General features: G+C 41.5%; 1 protein-coding gene across 5 annotated transcripts in view; it reads left to right on the top strand.

Annotated features, from left to right (window-relative positions):
- Positions 1-24,233, top strand: part of syt14a (synaptotagmin XIVa) — a 157,287-nt gene that overhangs the window by 76,013 nt on the left and 57,041 nt on the right. For all 5 annotated transcript variants that reach the window (XM_055899162.1, XM_055899165.1, XM_055899161.1 and 2 more), the window contains exons 3-4: positions 1,440-1,592; positions 20,910-21,125. In XM_055899162.1, coding sequence (XP_055755137.1) covers positions 1,440-1,592; positions 20,910-21,125 — 369 coding nt within the window. The remainder of the gene's footprint in view (positions 1-1,439; positions 1,593-20,909; positions 21,126-24,233) is intronic.

The raw sequence follows: 24,233 nt of genomic DNA, 5'->3' as shown, positions 1-24,233 counted from the left end.
TTTTCGCCATCTTCTTCGTCGAAGGGTTAGCTTTGAGCTAATGACCGAGCAGACTGATTCAAAAGGAGGCGTTTACCTGTTTTACCTAGCAACGGCCAACGTAGGCCAGTATCATTTAATTAAAATAATGGACAATTGCTCCTGCAGCCCTGAACAGGACATGAGCAGTGAAAAATCGATGGATGGATTAAAACAAGTGAGAATAGGCCTCCTGCTCTAGACCACTGCGCCACTCTGGGTTCGCGCCCAGGCTCTGTCACAGCCGGCCGCGACCGGGAGATTCGTGGGGCGATGCACAATTGGCTTAGCGTCGTCCGGGTTAGGGAGGGTTTGGCCGGTAGGGATATCCATGTCTCATCGCGCTCCAGCGACTCCTGTGGCGGGCCGGGCGCAGTGCGCGCTATAACCGAGGGGGGCGGGTGCACGGTGTTTCCTCCGACACATTGGTGCGGCTAGCTTCCGGGTTGGAGGCGCGCTGTGTTAAGAAGCAGTGCGGCTTGGTTGGGTTGTGCTTCGGAGGACGCATGGCTTTCGACCTTCGTCTCTCCCGAGCCCGTACGGGAGTTGTAGCGATGACACAAGATAGTAATTACTAGCGATTGGATACCACGAAAATTGGTGAGAAAAGGGGATAAAAAAAAAAAATTTTTTTTTTTTTTTTTAATCTGCGAGACAGATGCAATCATCAAAAGAGCCACACCTGGCTCGGGAGCCATAGGTTCCTGACCCCTGCTCTAACCCATAGCCTAGCTAACGTTAGCCCCCTTGCTAACGTTAGCGTTAGCCACAACAAATTGGAATTCGTAACATATTGTACACAATGGATGATGGACAGCCACAAATTAATACGTAACATACCAAATGTGACATATCAAATAAAGAAGAAAAACCCTTGAATGAGTAGGTGTGTCCAGTTTTTTTGACTGGTACTGTATGCTGGTGACATGATGATCGGTGCTTGGCTGTCAATTGACAAATAAAAAGGACCTTGCTCTTATCCATAATCTCATTATTTACCCTCTGCACTGAATCTGCAAGTGGTTGGCTAGAGCACATGCCAAGACCAGACTGGGAACATTAGCCGTTTATTGCAGACTTTTTTTTGCAAAACCATCAGCAGAGTAGAAAATGGGTAGTTATATGACAAAAGTGCTTTTTATGTGCTATACATCATTATGCACAGCTTTTTATTCTCAAGAAGCAAGTTTGACGCAAGCACACCATTGCCGGTGTATGTGTATATTTTTTTTGTTCAGATATTAGAATATTAGCTTGAATTGATGGAAACCTAGCTAATGAAACAAACCTGGATATTTTTGCAGCAGCAATAATCATTGTACACACTTTATGCTTCGTAAATGAGTTGAGAGATAGACGTTTTGAGAGGCCCCGTCCATTCATACAATCTCCATTTTGCTCTACTTCTCTTCTCCCTGCAGTCTCTCCAGAGACGCTGGGGTTCCTGACGGCCATCGGACTCTTCCTCATTCTGATGATCATCTTGTTCTTATACCTCAACAACAAGCTATCGCTTGAGAATGCCGGGAGCCGGGCATGCCTAGGCGAGTTCAGGAAAACCAAGGAGTTGCAAGGTAAATCTGAACTCTGTGTGTGTGTGTGTGTGTGTGAGCTGTAAAGAAACCCTGGGTTGAATTGACAATGCCTTGAGGGTATGTTCATAAGTTTGACACATAGAGTGCAAATGAGCAGCTGTATTATGTGCAGTAGTGATGTGTAGTTTGTCAACGATTCGTTCTTTTTGAATGAACCTTTAGGCCCCGCATATAAAGGCTTCATGAAGCCTTCATAATGCCTTTATAAATACTATGTAAATATGTTACAAATCATATCATGCTTTATAAAGTGTTCATAAGTGTCATAACTGTGTGACATAACCACCAATGACTAATTTGACAACCCACTATGTCAAATATGACAGAAACCTGTGCTTTATAAAGGGTGGCTTAAGCACCGCTTAATAATGGCCTTATAAATCATTCTATTGAGGCTTCATAAAGTATTTATAACCCTGGCATGCATCATTGCAACACCAGGATATTGGATTCGATTCCCCGGACCACCCATATGTAAAAATGTATTCACGCATGACTAAGTAACTTTGCATAAAAGTGTCTGCTAAATTTGATATTATATTACATTTCACTAAAACATTTCTAGGATGGCCCAACCTCTTTCTCTCTTGGATGCATAGTCAATATTGGACCTGACCTCAACTTCCCCCCCAAAAAAACATTGGTAGGGCCTTTTTAAAATTAGCTTTAAAAAAACGTCTGTTTTTCCCCCCAAATTCTGTTTTCTTGGTTTTGTTTTTCCAGGTTTTGAATTTCTCCATTTTTGTTTCTGGCTTACCACAGTTTTTTCATAGAAAAACAAGAAAATTGGATTTTCTGTGTTCACAACTATGCTTAAACCACATCTGAGGTTGACTTGAGATCTGGGAAAAATTTAAGAAACGTACGATTTTTTTGTGTAGTTGTCCTTTTATTCAGAGAGAATGCCCTACACTGTTTGGTTAGCGGGTTTTCTGTAGTGCAGTAAACAAACATGTGATGTGATTCAGTCCCCAATGTAATGAGTGGAGTAAAAGGCCAGCAACCCTCCGTATTATTAAGAGCTCCATGAAATGACACCATACAGTGCTTTCGGAAAGTATTCAGACCCCTTCTTCACATTATGTTACGTTACAAACTTATTCTCAAATGTATTATAGTATTTATTTTCTCATCAATCTACACACAAGACCCCATTTTGACAAAGCGGAAACAGGTTTTTAGACAATTTAGCAAATGTATAATAAAAAAAACAGAAATAGCTTATTTACATAAGTATTCAGACCCTTTGCTATGAGACTCAAAATTGAGCTCAGGTGCATCCTGTTTTCATTGAATCATCCTTGAGATGTTTCTACAACTTGATTGGAGTCCAATTGTGGTAAATTCAATTGATTGTACATGATTTGGAAAGGCACACACCTGTCTATGTAAGGTCCCACAGTTGACAGTGCACGTCAGAGCAAAAACCAAGCCATGAGGTCGAAGGACTTGTCCATATTGTTTTCAAGACAGGATTGTGTCGAGGCACAGATCTGGGGAAGAGTAGCAAAATATTTCTGCAGCATTGAAGAACACAGTGGCATCCGTCATTATTAAATTAGTTGAGTGGTCAGATGGAAGTAAAAGCCACGAGAGCCTGCTTGGAGTTTGCCAAAAGGCAATTAATGGACTGACCATGAGAAAAAAAATCTCTAGTCTGATGAAACCAAGATATTGAACTCTTTGGCCTGAATGCCAAGGATCAAGTCTGAAAGAATCCTGGCACCATCCCTACGGTGAAGCATGGTGTTTGCAGCACCATGCTGTGGGGATGTTTTTCAGTGGCAGGGACTGGGAGACTAGTCAGGATCGAGGGAAAGATGAACAGAGAAAAGTACAGAGAGATCCTTGATGAAAACCTGCTCCAGAGCGCTCAGGACCTAAGACTAGAATGTAGGTTCACCTTCCAACAGGACAACGACCCTAAGCACACAGCCAAGACAACACAGGAGTGGCTGCAGGTCAAGTCTCTGAATGTTCTTGAGTGGCCCAGCCAGAGCCCGGATTTGAATCCAAGCAAACATCTCTGGAGAGACCTGAAAATGGCTTTGCAGCGACCATCACCATCCAAGCTTACAGAGCTTGAGAAGAATGGGAGAAATTCCACAGATACAGATGTGCCAAGCTTACTTCTATAAATGTAAAATTTCAGTTTTTGATTTAGAATAAATTTGCACAAAATTCTTAATCTGTTTTTGCTTTGTCATTATGGGGTATTGTGTGTAGATTGAATTGTTTTTTCCCCTCATCAATTTTAGAATAAGGCTGTAACGTAACAGAATGTGCAAAAGTCAAGTCTTCTGAATACTTTCCAATTGCAACGTATATGCGACTGACCGGCTCACATCGGTCTTATGTAGCAACATTTGAAACCGGGTTTTTTACATTGGATAAAAGTAGAGACTCAGAGCTAAATGGTATATCATACACTACAGTTGAGGAACAATGAGAAAGTAATTTTGCTTAGAAAATTAATAAACTTGTGATCTTACTTTTGAGAAAATGGCCTTTGAATGTTTTGGTACTACTACTGGAGAGCCCTCTTTGTCTAAGCCTATTCAGCATCATTCACACCCTCTTAAGATTAAGCTTTTGCCCCAACCATCTTTTTAAGGGTTTATCCAAGCGTTCTGTACTAACTGCAGCAGTCAAGCTCTCCTGTTAACTTCTCTGCGCTACGGATCCCTTTAGCGGGATAATTTTCCTAAACAACCGCTGAATTGCAGGGCGCAAAATATTACAAAAAATATTTATAATCATGCAATCACAAGTGAAATATACCAAAACACAGCTTAGCTTGTTGTTATTCCACCTATCGTGTCAGATTTTGAAAATATGCTTTGCAGCGAAAGCAATCCAAGCTTTTGTGAGTGAATCAATCAATGCTAGAACAGCTAGCCCCAAATTAGCATGGTCACGAAAGTCAGAAAAGCAATAAATTAATCGCTTACCTTTGATAATCTTCGGATGTTTGCACTCACGAGACTCCCAGTTACACAATAAATGTTATTTTTGTTCGATAAATATTACTTTTATAACAAAAAAACACCATTTGGGTTGCGCGTTATGTTCAGAAAACCACAGCCTCGTTCCGTTCGACGAAAAGTATCCGTAATGTTCGTAGAAACATGTCAAATGTTTTTTATAATCAATCCTCAGGTTGTTTTTAACAAACATAATCGATAATATTTCAACCGGACCGTAACCTATTCAATAAAAGAGAGAAAGAAAATGGAGAGCTACCCCTCTCGCGCGCAGGATGCCATTGGGAAAGGAATCTGGTTGATACCCCTTTAAATGGAAGAAAGACGGGCAAGGAAACAGATAATAATAAAAAATAAAAAAATCACTTCCGTGTTAGATTTCCTCAGGTTATCGCCTGCAGAATCAGCTTTGTTATACTCACAGACAATATTTTGACAGTTTTGGAAACTTTGGAGTGTTTTCTATCCTAATCTATAAATGATATGCATATTCTACGATCTGGACCTGAGAAATAGTCCGTTTACCTTGGGAACGTTATTTAAAAAAAATAATAATAATAATCTGACCTCTAGCGTCAAGAGGTTTTAAGATCTTTATTATGCACAGATTCAAAATATCTTTTGATAACAAATTTGTGTTTTGTGGTTGTGACCCAGAGACACTTTACCATTTCTTTTGAGATTGTACTTGTGTCAGAAGATTTGAGTGAGTTAGATTTTATTAGATTTAATTTGAAACTACTATTAATGTTCATTTGAAAGACTGGTATTATGTTGTATTTTGATCCAAAATTATATGGACCCTGATTTAACTTTCATTGTTAATTAATTTTTTTCATGGTAGATTCTTTATCCATGAAATGAAGTGGGCGGAGAAAAAACCACTCTTCACATTGTTTAAGATAGAATTGAAATGATCAGTAAGTGTAAAAACACACAAAAGCAAAATGTACCATAAAACCTTTTGACAAATTGAAAATGTATCTCGATATGTTAGGTTTATGTACTCTTGTTTTTAAATTTATATTTTTGTATTTGTTTTGTTCATCATAATAATAAAATATATGTATATATACACTGCTCAAAAAAATAAAGGGAACACTTAAACAACACAATGTTACTCCAAGTCAATCACACTACTGTGAAATCAAACTGTCCACTTAGGAAGCAACACTGATTGACAATAAATGTCACATACTGTTGTGCAAATGGAATAGACAAAAGGTGGAAATTATAGGCAATTAGCAAGACACCCCCAAAACAGGAGTGATTCTGCAGGTGGTGATCACAGACCACTTCTCAGTTCCTATGCTTCCTGGCTGATGTTTTGGTCACTTTTGAATGCTGGCGGTGCTCTCACTCTAGTGGTAGCATGAGACGGAGTCTACAACCCACACAAGTGGCTCAGGTAGTGCAGTTCATCCAGGATGGCACATCAATGCGAACTGTGGCAAAAAGGTTTGCTGTGTCTGACAGCGTAGTGTCCAGAGCATGCAGGCGCTACCAGGAGACAGGCCAGTACATCAGGAGACGTGGAGGAGGCCGTAGGAGGGCAACAACCCAGCAGCAGGACCGCTACCTCCGCCTTTGTGCAAGGAGGTGCACTGCCAGCGCCCTGCAAAATGACCTCCAGCAGGCCACAAATGTGCATGTGTCAGCATATGGTCTCACAAGGGGTCTGAGGATCTCATCTCGGTACCTAATGGCAGTCAGGCAACCTCTGGCGAGCACATTTAGGGCTGTGCGGCCCCACAAAGAAATGCCACCCCACACCATGACTGGCCCATCGCCAAACCGGTCATTCTGGAGGATGTTGCAGGCAGCAGAACGTTCTCCACGGCGTCTCCAGACTCTGTCACGTCTGTCACATGTGCTCATGTGCTCAGTGTGAACCTGCTTTCATCTGTGAAGAGCACAGGGCACCAGTGGCGAATTTGCCAATCTTGGTGTTCTCTGGCAAATGCCAAACGTCCTGCACGGTGTTGGGCTGTAAGCACAACCCCCACCTGTGGACGTCGGGCCCTCATACCACCCTCATGGAGTCTGTTTCTGACCGTTTGAGCAGACACATGCACATTTGTGGCCTGCCTGAGGTCATTTTGCAGGGCGCTGGCAGTGCACCTCCTTGCACAAAGGCGGAGGTACCGGTCCTGCTGCTGGGTTGTTGCCCTCCTACGGCCTCCTCCACGTCTCCTGATGTACTGGTCTGTCTCCTGGAAGCGCCTGCATGCTCTGGACACTACGCTGACAGACAAAGCAAACCTTTTTGCCACAGTTCGCATTGATGTGCCATCCTGGATGAACTGCACTACCTGAGCCACTTGTGTGGGTTGCAGACTCCGTCTCATGCTACCACTAGAGTGAGAGCACCGCCAGCATTCAAAAGTGACCAAAACATCAGCCAGGAAGCATAGGAACTGAGAAGTGGTCTGTGGTCACCACCTGCAGAATCACTCCTGTTTTGGGGGGTGTCTTGCTAAATGCCTATAATTTCCACCTTTTGTCTATTCCATTTGCACAACAGCATGTTAAATTTATTGTCAATCAGTGTTGCTTCCTAAGTGGACAGTTTGATTTCACAGAAGTGTGATTGACTTGGAGTTACATTGTGTTGTTTAAGTGTTCCCTTTATTTTTTTGAGCAGTGTATAAAGCAGTCAAGCACCCAAGCTAACTTGCTAGCTACTTCCAGACACATATGAGAGAACAGCTCACTGAACATTACTCACACTAGCAGAGCTGGTTAGGCTGTTAAATTATCCAGAGCGTTGGTGACTGCAACTGTGCTGTCAGATTGACCATTCAGAGCACTTCGCTCTCGGAGTGTTCAGCACGCATTCTGGATGCTCTGGCCGATGAGTAGGGTTGATCTGAACGTTCTGACCTCACAACGACAGTCAAGCACCCAAGCTAACTGGCTAACATTGGCTAGCTTGCTAGCTACTTCCAGACACAATGAGAGAATACCCCACTGACCATTTTACTCACCCTAGCGGAGCGAGTTAGGCTTTTTTCATGTTGTCCAGATCGTTGGTGACTAACTGAGCTGATGGCAACAATTTAATGACGCTTTTTTTGCCGACGTTTACTGACATCGGCCATATTCAACGAGTGTTGAGCGTTTGTTAATTAAGTTATTCTGCGCTCTGGCACACTCAGGCGAGAGTCTTTTGTTAAGACATGTACAGTTGAAGTCGGAAGTTTACATACATTAAAACTCGTTTTACAACCACTCCACAAATTTCTTAACAAACTATAGTTTTGGCAAGTCGATTCGGACATCTACTTCGTGCATGACACAAGTCATTTTTACAACAATTGTTTACAGACAGATTATTTCACTTATAACTCACTGTATCACAATTCCAGTGGGTCAGAAGTTTACATACAGTAAGTTAATTGTACCTGTTTCCTCCAGCATCTTCACAAGGTCCTTTGCTGTTGTTCTTGGATTGATTTGCACTTTTCGCAGCAAAGTTAATTTCTAGGAGACCGAACGCATCTCCTTCCTGAGTGGTATGATGGCTGCGTGGTCCCATGGTGTTTATTCTTGCGTACTATTGTTTGTACAGATGAACGTGGTACCTTCAGGCATTTGGAAATTGCTCCCTAGGATGAACAAGACTTGGTCTACAATTCTTTTTCCTGAAGTTTTGGCTGATTTCTTTTGATGTCAAGTAAAGAGGCACCAACTTTGAAGGTAGGCCTTGAACTACATCCACAGGTACACCTCCAATTGACTCAAATGATGTCAATTAACCTATCAGAAGCTTCTAACGCCATGCCATAATTTTCTGGAATTTTCCAAGCTGTTTAACCTCTAACTAGCCTCTACCCCGGATCCGGGAGCCCCCCCCCCCCACACTGATTAGCATCGCTAGCATAGCGTCACAATTAAATAGTAGCATCTAAATATCATTAAATCACAAGTCCAAGACACCTAATGAAAGATACATATCCTGTGAATAAAGCCACCATTTCAGATTTTTAAAATGTTTTACAGGGAAGACAAAATATGTAAATCTATTAGCTAACCACGTTAGCAAAAGACACCACTTTTCTAACTCCATCAGTTTCTTACTCCATCAGGTGCTATCACCAATTCGGCTAAACTAAGATATTGATAGTCACTAACCAAGACAAAACCTCATCAGATGACAGTCTGATAACATATTTATGGTATAGGATAGGTTTTGTTAGAAAAATGTGCATATTTCAGGTAGATATCATAGTTTACAATTGCACCCACCGTCACAAATGGACTAGAATAAATACATAGAGCAACGTGTTTACCTAATTACTAATCATCAAACATTTCGTAAAAATACACAGCATACACTAATCGAAAGACACAGATCCTGTGAATACAGACAATATTTCAGATTTTCTAAGTGTCTTACAGCGAAAACACAATAAATCGTTATATTAGCATAGCACATGTGCAAACATTACCCCAGCATTGATTCTAGCCAAAGAGAGCGATAACGTAAACATCGCCAAAATAATTAATTTTTTCACTAACCTTCTCAGAATTCTTCAGATGACACTCCTGTAACATCATATTACAACATACATATACAGTTTGTTCGAAAATGTGCATATTTAGCCACCAAAATCATGGTTAGACAATGACAAAAGTTGCCCAGCTGGTCAGACAATGTCGTGCGCCATATTAGACAGTGATCTAGTCGTATACATAAATACTCATAAACGTGACTAAAAAATATAGGGTGGACAGGGATTGATAGACAATTTAATTCTTAATACAATTGCGTTATTACATTTTTTAATTTATCCTTACTTTTCAATACAGTTTGCGCCAAGCGAAGCTACGTCAACAAACATGGCGTCCTAAGCCACTAAAATGTTTCGACAGAAACACGATTTATCATAATAAAAATGTCCTACCTTGAGCTGTTCTTCCATCAGTATCTTGGGCAAAGGATCCTTTCTTGGGAGAAATCGTCTTTTGGTGGAAAGCTGTCCTCTTGCCATGTGGAAATGTCAACTGCGTTCGGGATGAACTGAAAAGCGTGCCCAACTTTTCACATCGTTGCAAAAATAAATGTCCCAAAATCGCACTAAACGGATATAAATTGCTATAAAACGCTTTAAATTAACTACCTTATGATGTTTTTAACTCCTATAACGAGTGAAAAGATGACCGGAGAAATATAACAGGCTAAACTAACGCTTGGAACAGGTGCGCGCCGGGGTCCTCTAGGCTCATGACGCAGCTCCCAAAGAATGACTAGCTTCAGGGTTTTTTGATTTGTAGGGCCTGTGAACGCGCAATCGACCCCGTTGGAATCGTCATCACGTAAAGGCATCCAGGGGAAGACGTAAGAAGTGTCCGTATAGTCATAGCAACGACAGTGCCCTTTTAAATGACTTCAGAAGAGTGGCCAACATTTCTCAAATCTGACTCCATGTCAGGGAAATTGCTGTAGAATGGGCTCTGTTCCACTTAGAGACAAAATTTCAACTCCTATAGAAACTATAGACTGTTTTCTATCCAATAATAATAATAATATGCATATTGTACGATCAAGGATTTTGTGGGAAGCCGTTTAAAAAATTAGCCACATTAGCATAAATAGTCTAAACAGCGCCCCCATCCCCAACAGGTTAAGTGTTTGATGGAAACATCCAGCACTCCTTGACTTTGCGCTCCATAGGCTCAAGACAAATTGTGTTTAATATGGAGCTGTTGGAAAACCTGACCAAAGAGATTAGAGGTGAAATTAGATCCTTGATCACTCTGAATGACCTTAGGGATTACAAACAGTAAGAAACTGGGTCAAAGCTTTTAGCACAGACTTAGTCGTGATAGACCGGAGAGGATAGGTAGCAGGAAACCTAGTGGTCTGACACATCACAGTGAACAGGTAACTACTACCCTTTTTAGAATGAGGCAGAGGACCAACACAGTCAATAATCAGATACTCAAAAGGTTGGTTGAGTACAGGAATAGGAAACAGTGGTACCGGCTTAATAGCTTGATTAGGTTTACCAGTTAATTGACAAGTTGATGAACCCAGAAACATCCCTCTTTAAGAACAAATTCTTAGTTACAATGATTTTTTATTTTTTTATTTTTTATTTTACCGTTATTTTACCAGTTAAGTTGACTGAGAACACGTTCTCATTTGCAGCAACGACCTGGGGAATAGTTACAGGGGAGAGGAGGGGGATGAATGAGCCAATTGTAAACTGGGGATTATTAGGTGACCATGATGGTTTGAGGGCCAGATTGGGAATTTAGCCAGGACACCGGGGTTAACACCCCTACTCTTACGATAAGTGCCATGGGATCTTTAATGACCTCAGAGAGTCAGGACACCCGTTTAACGTCCCATCCGAAAGACGGCACCCTACACAGGGCAGTGTCCCCAATCACTGCCCTGGGGCATTGGGATATTTTTTTAGACCAGAGGAAAGAGTGCCTCCTACTGGCCCTCCAACACCACTTCCAGCAGCATCTGGTCTCCCATCCAGGGACTGACCAGGACCAACCCTGCTTAGCTTCAGAAGCAAGCCAGCAGTGGTATGCAGGGTGGTATGCTGCTGGCTTGATGGCCGACACAGGACAAACCTGGTTGATGCTGGGACAATTGTGCACCGCCCTATGGGACTCCCAATCACGGTCGGATGTGATACAGCCTGGATTTGAACCAGAGACTGTAGTCTCTTGCGCTGAGCTTTTAGTGCCTTAGACCACTGTGCCACTCGGTTGCCATGACCAATATACAGTGGGGAGAACAAGTATTTGATACACTGCCGATTTTGCAGGTTTTCCTACTTACAAAGCATGTAGAGGTCTGTAATTTTTATCATAGGTACACTTCAACTGTGAGAGACGGAATCTAAAAAAAAAATCCAGAAAATCACATTGTATGATTTTTAAGTAATTAATTTGCATTTTATTGCATGACATAAGTATTTGATAACCTTTTGAGTGTGTACAAATGCAATATCACATTCATGTGGGGTATTTATGAAAACATGCCATGCAAAAGTTTTAGAACATAATGGTCTGTGATGAACTGGGTTGTACCCAGGCTCATGGAGTTCTCACATTACTTGAGCGAATCACAACTCTCCTGAATGCCGCTCCTACAGACGTAGTGTAAGGGGGTGTGTGTGTGTGTTCAAAGGCAACCATGGTATGAAGAAGTGTTCTGGTCTGTCATAATAGACGTCTGTGCGTTGGTTGGTACATGACTAATCGGTTACCCAGCTCTATTTTTCATCACTAAGAGAGTGAAGAAAATAAAGAAGACCATCTTCCAAGCATTGAAAACAGCCAAAGTAAGTAGATTATTTCACTCTGTATTTTGTTTAAGGAATGTAATATGTGTTTAAGGATTGGTGAAATTTGATCAGTTGTTTACACTAGGATTATTCATATTGGTAATTGGAATTATCACATGGTTTTATATTTATAAATGTATATATTTCACAAGGTCCTGTTGAAGAATCTGGTTGAAAATCACAAATGTTTATTTTATTGATTGTAGGACCACATGTCTTTTACAGCCAAATTAGTATCATTACACCTTAAACTCTAAACCATTTTGACATAAAATAAATGTATTTTAACATTCCCTTTGTGTGTGTGTGTGTGTGTGTGTGTGTGGCTTTGTTTTCAACTAGTATTGAAATCAAACCTATTTCTGTTCAACTTGATATATTTCTCAATGTATCTGTGAGGGAACATCGGCAGACCACACACAAAGCAGTAGGTGGTATACTATTGATCACGTCTCATTACTCAACTATAGGACATCCCTTGTATTTTTATGATAATATATGTATTTACTCCTTCCTGCCGGGGTTTGGTTTAACGACTTCCGTAGGCATGGTCAGGCCACGAATACAGATCCAGTAATTGCAACCGTTGGATAACTCCTGGGATGAAGATGCCTCAGTGAACCATAGTGTCTATGAATCGAACAATGATGAGCGTGATGAAGAGGCCTAAGTGAATCTTAGCATCTACAGGGTAGGCCGTCATTGTGAAATACTAATTTGTTCTTAACTAACTTGCCAAGTTAAATAAAGGTTAAATAAAAAAATCTAAATAAATGGATTGGACAATGATGTGTCCACTTTCTGGAGAATGTGGACAATGCTCGCATAGACTTGCAGACCCTGCAGCACGCTTTGGGTGACATGGACACATTTATGGAAAACATCATGCATGAGAATCGTTGTGTTAGGGTTGCGATTAGTGAACACAGAGGTCACACAACGACATCGATCATAGTGTGATACTCTTTGTAAACGTTTTGAACGTGTGGTGTTTGAAGTCAGCAATGGTGTTATAACTTTGATGACCTTAGACTAGAGGTTTGATAATGAGACATTTAATGTAGTGTTTAGTGATCATGGAAATTACATCTGGTGATGTGGCATATTTGTACATTTTGGCTGATCTCTAATATTGTTATTGTCGTCTGCTGTAATTATACATTTTGTAAATCTTTTTATGGTGATTTTACATGGTAATTTTACTTGGTTAGTATTTTCATTGTGGCTTTTTTAAAATTAATTTTACTCGGTTAGTATTTTCAATGTGGCTTTTTCTGTTTTATATATGCTGAACAAAAATATAAATGCAACATGTAGCATTGGTCCCATGTTTCATGAGCTAAAATAAAAGATCCTTGAAAATGTCCATACTCAAAAAAGGCTTACACAGGTGCACCTTGTGCTGGTGACAATAAAAGGCCACTCTAAAATGTGCTGTTTTTTCACACAACACAATGCCTCAAGGTTTGTGTTGCCACAATGCAATTGTCATGCTGACTGCAGGAATATCCACCAGAGCTGTTGCCAGATATTTGAATGTCCATTTATTTACCATAAGCCACCTCCAACGTTATTTTAGAGAATTTGGCAGTATGTCCAACCAGCTTCACAACCGCAGGCCAGATGTAACCACGTCAGCCCAGGACCTCCACATCCGGATTCTTCACCTGCAGGATCATCTGAGACCAGCCACCAAGACAGCTGATGAAACTGTCGGTTTGCACAACCAAACAATTTCTGCACAAACTGTCAGAAATTGTCTCAGGGAAGCTCATCTGCGTGCGCATCATCCTCACCAAGGTCTTGAACTGGCTGCAGTTAAACGTCGTAAACCAACTTCATTCAAGTAGGTCGTATGAACCTTCTTGCTCTGGACTCCAGACTCTACAATGTGACATGATATTCCTAGTTGATATTGACAGCTAAAATGTACCAATTTCAGCTCTAAATGCAGGTCTAAAATGCAGTTTATTTCTTTATCTTGTATTTTGTATCACAATTTTTGACTGGAATGACAGGCTACATTCCCCCAGCGATTGCGAGCGTGTGTTCAGCCTGTATGCAAAAAAAGTTTGAGAAACACTGAGCTAGCGAGACTATAGGTATACATCTATAGGATCAGGTACAGTGCAAACGTAAAAATTGTAGGAAGGGAGGATTTCCATAAATATTTACTGTTTATTTTGCATGCTCACCAGCAATGGGGCATCAGTCTTGACCCTGGGACTATAAGGTCATATTTGCCAAAGCATAGTTCTGAGATATTGAGCATCAAACATTTTACATCCCAGATCTCAGAACCAAAAGCTGGGTAATATGATTGTGTGACCACCTACAGGAACCAAACACCACCTGAATGAATCCCCAATAACACTCAAAACTATTTCCCACACTCACAACACACCCACAGACACTCACCTAAGATCAAAGATCCAAAACATATGTTATTTCACGTGGTGAAAAGCATATGCTGCAAAAGCACGTGATGGAATTCTCCTGTATTAAAATGCCATGCCCGCCCTACTAAAGTGTATTTACACTATGATTTAGACATTCAAACGAATCTGGATGGCTAGAAAACATGTTGCTCTACTGAATTCTGATTTAATCCTCAAACAGACCATGTCAATATTTTTACGACATTTGTGATGCTAAATAGCCAGCGTTACTTATGAATGATTATGATAGAGCAAGTCACATATGTAGTAATTAAAACATTCTAGATTGCATAAATCAACTCAGTAGGTTCGGCGCTACAGAAGCCTGTAGTTTGGGTCTCCAAATTTCATCACTGTAAATTATGTGGACTTACAATCAAAATTGTGAATAACGGCACTGTCACGAATACTCCCTCTCAGGAGCTCGAGGTTGTTTGGCTGCTTATATTTACGCACACCTGTCACCATCATTACGCGCATTAGCGTCTCATCAGACTCACCTGGACTCAATCACTGCCTGATTACCTTCCCTATATATGTCACTCCCTTTGGTTCTTTCCCTAGGTGTTATTGTTTCTGTTTCTTGTTTCATATCTGTACGCTACTCGTGTTTTTTTGTTTAGTTCCTTATGTTATTTATTATTAAAGTCACTCCCTGAACTTGCTTCCTGACTCCCACCATACACATTACAGAATAACGCCTCACCAAAGGGAAGCATGTTTTTTTGTTTGTTAGTGTAGGTGACATCGGGTCTGGGTGTCGCTACTGGAGCAACCGGGAAAGCCTCAGCTGGCTCATCAGGCTTCCATGCCTCAGCCGGCACGTAAGGTTTGCAAGATCCAGTTGGCCCGTCAAGCATCCGTTGCCGAGTCTTCCGAGGATGCCTCAGCTAGCATGACGGGCTTCCATGCCTCAGCTGGCTCAACTGGTTCACAAGACTCAGTAGGCTCGGCAGACTCCCGTGCCTCGGCCGGCTCGTCAGGCTCCCTCGCCTCGTCCGGCTCATCAGGCTCCCTCGCATCGGCCAGCTCGTCAGGTTCCCGCGCCTTGGCCAGCTCCAATGCCTCAGCCGGCTCTTCAGGCTCTCATGGCTCCCACGCCTCTGCCGGCCCGTCAGGTTCCCGCGCCTCGGCCGGTTTGTCAGGCTCTCGCGCCTTCGCCTGACAACCTTAAGCCCTGGAGAGGGAGTATATGTGACAGTACCCCCTCCCTGACGTGCGGCTTCAGCCGAAGGATGCCAATTATAGGGTTGTCAGGCTCCCGCGCCTCGGCCTGTCAGTTTCCTGCACCTCGGCCAGCTCGACAGGTTCCCACACCTCAGCGCGGGAACCTGTCCCTATGTTCGGCGTCCTTCGCCTGAAGCCGCACGTCATGGAGGGGTACTGGTACTGGTACTGTCACATATACTCCCTCTCCGGCTCTCGAGGTCAACAGGTTACTTATTATTACACAAACCTGTCACCATTGTTACGTGTATCAGCGCCTCATCAGACTCACCTGGACTCAATCCCCTGCCTGATTACCTTCCCTATATATGTCACTCCCTTTGGTTCTTTCCCTAGGCGTTATTGTTTCTGTTTCTTGTTTCATATCTGTACGCTACTCGTGTTTCTTGTTTTGTTCCTTGTCTTATTTATTATTAAAGTCACTCCCTGAACTTGCTTTCCGACTCCCAGCGTACATGTTACAGCGACTGTCTACTTCAATGTGGAAAAGGGGCCGAAATACATGTCATGTTGATATGACTTTCAGTTTGTTTCCATATGACTGGTTTCAAATTAATCTCCAGGAAAAAGTTAAAATATGGAAAGAAAATGCTATTTGTATTTACAATCCCCTTATCCAAACGTACCCGACTCTTATATATGTTCAGAACTTAAAGTGCACGGAGAATGGTGTTATTTCTATTAGAAATAGTAGGTTTATCCACTTGGAACCGACAGGTGCCCGACCTTATTTATTCCTTGCGCATTAAGGTGGTGGAATTATGAGGGAATTAAAAGGTCAGAATATGTGTATCTTTAGACACACCTCTGCCACACCTACATTTCTTTGATCTCCAAACCCAAATGAATAAGTTCAAGGTCACAATACGTTAGAGTCAAAGTGCATAAAAATGGAATTAAGTTCAATTTACGCGTGCATAACTCAGGTCTGAATTCCCCCCTAGGGGATCTTGCCAGACATTGATTCAGCTTTGATCTAAACCTTATTTAATGAGCAGCATTCTGAGAAGTGGCAAAGTGTTGCTCCAGCAGATCTGCACTTGTTACACCCCATAATAGCAGTAGGTCTGCAAGAGGGACTCCAAAAAGCTCCTCATTAAATATATGTGTAATCTTTATCTACAAGGTTTTGGCTGCATTTCCTTTCGCAACACACTACAGTAAAGTTAATTCTACATTTCAAAGGGAAAAACAATATCTCATTTGGGATTGGAACTTGCAGCAAACTACGAACTTTACCAAGAGCCAGAAGTGTCAGGAGACTCGTCTGAAATCGGTACAACTGATCTGCCAACTTCTGTCTGTAGCGTCCGAACCGTTTGGGCTACACACTAACATGACTAAAGGTGAGACTCTCAGGAACATGTACATGTTGGTTGTTTTTCTCTAGGACACTCACAGGCCTCACAATACTTGTCTGAAGGCCCCCTGGTACCAGTTGAAAACGATGAATGGAAGTATACTGTATATGGAGACTGTTTAATGCCAAAACTATGTCGATAAAGACGTTAAGAAAAATATATAATTGTGTGTGGGTAGATCAGCTTTAATATCGTAGAAAGATTGTAGCTTCCATCAATGTAATTGTCTGCATCACTTCCAATCATCCATAAAAAAATATATATATACCCTTTGGAATTACCTGGATTTCTGCATACATTTTACATACAATTTGATCTGATCTTCATCTAAGTCACAACAATAGACAAACACAGTGTGCTTAAACTAATAACACACAAATACATGATTGTATTTTTCTTGTCAGTTACTGACTTTTACCTTGGTTTCACTGAGCTTGGGCTGCGGTGTCTATGGTAAACAATGGTATTATTTATTGTTCTCTGCTGATGCAAGTATCACAATTTATACAATTTAAACGAATGGGTCTAATCCTGAATGCTGATTGGTTAAAAGCGCATTCCAGCTGGTGTCTATTCTACAAGATACCACCGGCTAAATCTATGAGGTTAAAATGCCTATTTACTCTGTTCCATCTGACTACGCAGTCCACTGTCTCATCAGCTCAGGCAGGGAAGTTATAAACACTATAAAAAGCATCTAGACATTCTCTCACATTTCTTTTAGACTAACATTTTGTTTTCAACAGCGGAGATTTGTATAAACCTTGCTGTCTGTCTCTCCAACATTTGCAACATTGTTTTAATATTCAAATACGATCTCCACCTGTCCCATAGTAATGAACGTGTATGAGTCGGGAGTTGGGACGAGAGAGAGAGGCAGGCATCGTTTCTTAGCCAGTTGAAATCATGAATCAGCTAGCATCATTTTTATGGATATATACAAAGAAATGTCACTAGAAAAAAGCTTAGTTTGCAGTCTTTCTAGCTTCGGTTTGAAGTTATTGTGTTAGCTGTGTTGTTGGCTAGCTCCTCTGAACAACAGTGTCCTATCTAGAGAGCACATTTTCTATGGCAGGTCGAAATTGTTTCTCATTAGCTCATTGTTATGGATGTATCCAAATAAATGTCACAAAACTGCTCAAACAAATGCATCTACTGTCGTTATCCTGTCTGCACTGTTTGACTTGACTGTAAGTTAGCCGTAGTTGGCTAGCTAGCAACCAAGAGAAAAGAACGTTGCCAGCCAGTATGTCAATGGAACATTTAGAACGAACGACTGGGTCACGTCCATAGATACACAACAAAAAGACTGAACTACTGGATCTCGTCCCTGGCAACCGAACCGATAGAACGAACGACCACCCGGCTTGAGTAGCAACCCTAGATATGTTTCGGGACTATATCTTGTGGAAGGATGAAATAGTACGAATAAATTCATCAAAATATGTCAATCATTATTTGAATAAGTTGGTAACCTGTTGTATAAAAGTGATAATACCATCGGAGCCGGTGTTTGGAGGATATATTGGCACAGTTTGCTGGCCGTCGACTTAATCTCGGCCTAACAACACCCGTGTCAATATATCCTCCAAACACCGGCTTCGTGGGCATTATCACTTAAATATGACACTGACATCCACATACAAATAAATATAGTAACACAAGTTTGTATTTTCTTTTATTCGTCATGGAAACGTATTCCAGTGCCTGTATCAAGCAAGAAGGCAGTAACTGCCTTCTAGGGTCAAAGGTCGTGTCAGTGGTCAGGGTCAATATGAATAAACAATTACGTCATAGTAAGACATCAGATAACCACATCTACATTAATCTGCCTACAATTATCTGGACAATAAGAAAAACTTTGAAGTCATTATTCTCAGTTTCACTGAGTTACTGCTCTTTTGCTTGGTAGGACAGTATGGGTGCTGCCATTTTTTCCCTCATATGATCAGTGGTGGGGAAAAGTACTACATCTCATACTTGAGTAAAAGTAAAGATACCTTAATAGAAAATGAAAGTCACCCAGTAAAACACTGGGTGAAAAGTAAAAGTAAAACTATTTGGTAAAAGTATTTGGTTTTAAATATCCTTAAGTATCAAAAGTAAATGCAGTTGCTAAAACATACGTAAGTATCAAAAGTAAAAGTACATATAATTTAAAATTTATTATTTTAAGCAAAATGTTGTATTTATTTACGGATAGGAAGGGTCACACTCCAACACTCAGACATCATTTAAAAACAAAGCATTTGTGTTTAGTGAGTCCGCCAGATCAGAGGCAGTAGGGATTACCAGGGATGTTCCCTTGGTAAGTGTGCTAATTGGACCATTTTCTGTCTTGCTAAGCATTCAAAATTTAACGAGTACTTTTGGGTGTCAGGGAAAATGTATGGAGTAAAAAGTATATCATTTTCTTTAGGAATGTAGTAAAGTCAAAGTCAAAGTTGTCAAAAATATAAATAGTAAAGTAATGTAAAGTACAGATACCCCCAAAAACGACTTAAGTAGTAGTTTAAAGTATTTTTACTAAAGTACTTTACACCACTGCATATGATACTGTATACTAGTAGGGCCAGGAGTTTTCCTAGTCAGGTCTACTCTTTTGGGTAGTTTGTTGCCTCTACCAGATGACTGTCCACTCCCATCTTGGCTCAAAGCAGCCTCTAATTTGACTCTTGATTGTTGTTGTGAAATGTTCAACCTGATATGGGGAAAAAAGTATACATCATTTATGAAACAATATTATGAAAAGTTACTGCATGTATAGTGGTGACATAGCCTTTCTACTCTGAACAAAAATATAAACGCAACTGTGTTGGTCGCATGTTTCATGAGCTCGTCTGAGTGTGCCAGAGCGCAGAATGACAACTGACAAATTTACGAACGCTCAACACCTGTTTAATATGGACGGTGTCAGTAAACGTTGGGAAAAAAGCGTTTTAAATTGTCACCAGCAGCACAGTTGCAGACACCAACACTCCGGATAACATAAAAAACAACCTAACCAGATCTGCTAGGATGAGTAAAATGGTCAGAGTGAGCTGTTCTCTCATTTGGGTCTGGAAGTTAGCCAGTTAACTTGGGTGCTTGACTGCTGTTGTTAGGTCAGAATGCTCAGATCAACAGAGCACACTCTGGCTGTGGGGTTCTGGTCTGGGCAGGCATAAGCTATGGACAACGAACACAATTGCGTTTTACCAATTCCATTTTAATGCACAGAGATAGCGTGACGAGATCCTGAGGCCCGTTTGTTGTAAGGATCGGACCCTTTTCTTCAATTTTCACCTAAAATGACATACCCAAATCTAACTGCCTGTAGCTCAGGTCCTGAAGCAAGGATATGCATATTATTGATGCTATTTGAAAGGAAACACTTTGAAGTTTGTGGAAATGTGAAATTAATGTAGGAGAATATAACACATTAGATCTGGTTAAAGATAATACAAAGAAAATGCAAGAGAAAGGCCAATATATGACTTAGGAATCTAGGCGCAATTCAGATGTTGGCCACTAGATGGCAGCAGTGTATGTGCAACGTTTTAGACTGATCCAATGAACCATAGCATTTCTATTCAAAATGTTGTATCAAGACTGCCCAAATGTGCCTAATTGGTTTATTAACACATTTTCAAGTTCATAACGGTGCAATCTCCTCAAACAATAGCATGGTATTCTTTCACTATAATAACTACAGTAAATTGGACAGTGCGGTTAGATTAACAAGAATTGAAGCTTTCTGCCGATATCAGATATGTCTATGTCCTGGGAAATGTTCTTGTTACTTACAACCTCATGCTAATCACATTAGCCTACATTAGCCTACGTTAGCTAAACCGTAACGCGGGGGAGCACCGATCAAGTAGAGGTTAAAATAAAAATGAAAAATTGGTAATTAAAGCTGATCCTACATTTGATCTTAAGGACAGAAATCCACTGGAACATATCTCTTTCCCTTTTTATCTTCCACCTCTAGAAAAGATCTACCCTGACGGTGACCTGAAGGATTCGTCATCAGACAGCGAGGATGAGGTGATGGGCCAGTACCAAGAAGCAGTCAACCGTTCGCAGGGTCTCCGAGGCGGGGCTAGCGGCAGCCAGTCGAATGGCTACGGCTGGGAGATGAGGCAGAAGTACAGCCCCCAATTAGCCGAGTATGACGGCTACAGCAGCGAGGCCTCGGCAGAGGACGGTAGGTTATGTCTATAGAGCAAAGGTGGGTAATCTTAGGGCAACGGTGGGCACAGTGTGGGTGCAGTCTTTTGTAACTACATTGAAAGGCTCAGTTAAAAATGAAATGTTAACCTATGGGAGCCACAAGAGTGCGGCCATCAAAGAGTGCACTGTAGATTCTATTTCAGAACCACCCGGCAGTGGAGAGCGCCATTCTTCAGCAGGCCGCGCCCAGCCCCCAACAGCACTCATAATGAGGAGATCACATACACCTCCCACATGAAGAAATACTATAGTATACTATGGTTACATTTTTTGCTGTCTTTACTGTAGTATTCACAGTTACTTTAGTAACAAAAAAACTGTAGTACATACTATAGGAATAACTGTATTTGCGGACTATAGTACACTGTAGTATTTACTATAATGTTTGTATTTTATGATCTTTGACATAGCAGTGGGGGCTTTGTCCTTGAGAAAAAAGATTATCTGGTTAATAATCAGATAAGAGCTAATTTTCCAAAACCTGTAGGTAGGTAGAACTGAGGTCTGAACAGATAGTTCAAAGCTTCAGCTCTTTTTTTATAACCTGTAGGGAACACAATATATGGCCTATACTTGGCATGTAGGTTTCTCACTGATAGGTGGCACAAATTTGGACATGGGGAGGGGAATGGGCAGTGTATATGCAAATGAAATACTGTAGTATATACCAGAGGTGGGCCCAAGTCATTGTTTTACAAGTCCCAAGTAAGTCTCAAGTCTTAGCACTCAAGTCCCAAGTCAAGTCTCAAGTCAAGACAGTCAAGTCCGAGTCAAGTCTCAAGTCAAGACCAACCAACTGCCTAACCAGTTGTTGCTCAATCTTGGGTGCAATGATCACGTTCCCGCACTGAATGACTGTGTGGATGCTCATTGATTTAATGTCACGTTAGTCAACATGCTACACTAGCAAAGGTATGAATGATATAGATGTCAGCTATATTAGCCACGACTTACCGTTCTTTGTGCAGCCTAAAATGTCGAACAAATTTATAAGATGTTGCACCTCCGTCTGTCATTTTCTTCCCGCAAGTTTTGCAAGTTGCGATCCGCTTTTTGTTGATACAGCGTAGTCTTTATATCCGAAAATAATAATTTGGGGTATCATCTTTCCAGGGCTCATTTGGATTCACCCGCCGACGTTCCTCTGCACTGCCACGCAACTATTTCTCAGCTGGCTCAATTTGATTGGCTGCTGTCCGATTCAAACTGTAATCGGTTAAATGAAGAGTTGATGCGCTGCACACTTTTTTTAATCGCATCATTTTTAATATTTGGGCTCGGGGAGGGTATCAAGTCAGTTCGAGTCAAAAGGCTCAAGTCCAAGTTAAGTCACGAGTCATTTGTGTTAAAGTCAAAGTCGAGTTGCAAGTCATCATATTTGTGCCTCGAGTCCACACCTCTGGTATATTCTATAGTAATTACTGTTGTGTTTTTGCAGACTGTAGTGTTTGTGCGGATATTAATTTGCCACTGAACAAAAATATAAACATGTAAAGTGTTGGTCCCATGTTTCGTGAGCTGAAATAAAAGATCCAAGAAATGTTCCATAACGCACAAAAAGCACAAATTTGTTTACGTCCCTGTTAGTGAGGCCTCATTGCCTGCGTCCGTAATGGGTCCGCGGTCAAACGACCACCCCTCATCACTGTCAAACGCTCCCTAAAACACTTCAGCGAGCAGGCCTTTCTAATCGACCTGGCCCGGGTATCCTGGAAGGATATTGACCTCATCCCGTCAGTAGAGGATGCCTGGTTATTCTTTAAAAGTGCTTTCCTCTCCATCTTAAATAAGCATGCCCCATTCAATAAAAAAAAAAACTAAGAACAGATATAGCCCTTGGTTCACTCCAGACTTGACTGCCCTTGACCAGCACAAAGACTTCCTGTGGCGTATTGCATTAGCATCGAATAGCCCCTGCAATATGCAACTTTTCAGGGAAGTTAGGAACCAATATACACATTCAGTTAGGAAAGCAAAGGCTAACTTTTTCAAACATACATTTTCATCCTGTAGCACAAATTCCAAAATGTTTTGGAACACTGTAAAGTCCATGGAGAATAAGAGCACCTCCTCCCAGCTGCCCACTGCACTGAGGCTAGGAAACACTGTCACCACCGATAAATCTATGGTAATCGAGAATTTAAATAAGCATTTTTCTACGGCTCGCCATGCTTTCCACCTGGCTATCCCTACCCCGGCCAACAGCTCTGCACCCCCCGCAGCAACTTGCTCAAGCCCCCCCCCCCCCGCTTTTCCTTCAACCAATTCCAGATAGCTGATGTTCTGAAAGAGCTGCTAAATCTGGACCCCTACAAATCAGCTGGGCTAGACAATCTGGACCTTCTCTAAAACTATTCCCGCAATTGTTGCAACCCCTATTACTAGCCTGGTCACCCTCTCTTTTGTATCGTCTGAGATCCCTAAAGATTGGAAAGCAGCTGCGGTCATCCCCCTCTTCAAATGGGGAGACACTCCAGACCCAAACTGTTACAGACCTATATCCATCCTGCCCTGCCTTCCTAAAGTCTTGGAAAGCTAGTTTTAACAAGTTAACAAACAGATCACCAAACATTTCGAATCCCACCATACTTTCTCCGCTATGCAATCTGGTTTCCGAGCTGTTCATGGGTGCACCTCAGCCACGTTCGAAGTCCTAAACGATGTCATAACCGCCATCGATAAAAGACAGTACTATGCAGCCGTCTTCATCAACCTGGCCAAGGCTTTTGACTCTGTCAATCACCATGGACTCAACAGCCTTGGTTTCTCAAATGACTGCCTCGCCTGGTTCACCAACTACTTCTCAGATAGAGTTCAGTGTGTCAAATCGGAGGGCGTGTTGTCCGGCCTTCTGGCAGTCTCTATGAGGGTGCCACAGGGTTCAATTTTCGGGCCGACTCTTTTCTCTGTATATATCAATGATGTCGCTCTTGCTGCTGATGATTCTTTGATCCACCTCTAAGCAGACGACACCATTCTGTATACTTCTGGCCCTTCTTTGGACACTGTGTTTACAAACCTCCAAACGAGCTTCAATGCCATACAACACTCATTCCGTGGCCTCCAACTGCTCTTAAATGCT

This window comes from Salvelinus fontinalis, chromosome 35 (assembly GCF_029448725.1).
Source record: "Salvelinus fontinalis isolate EN_2023a chromosome 35, ASM2944872v1, whole genome shotgun sequence".
Taxonomy (NCBI): domain Eukaryota; kingdom Metazoa; phylum Chordata; class Actinopteri; order Salmoniformes; family Salmonidae; genus Salvelinus; species Salvelinus fontinalis.
Note: the sequence above shows the minus strand (reverse complement) of the source record. Positions and strands in the feature narration are given on the sequence as shown.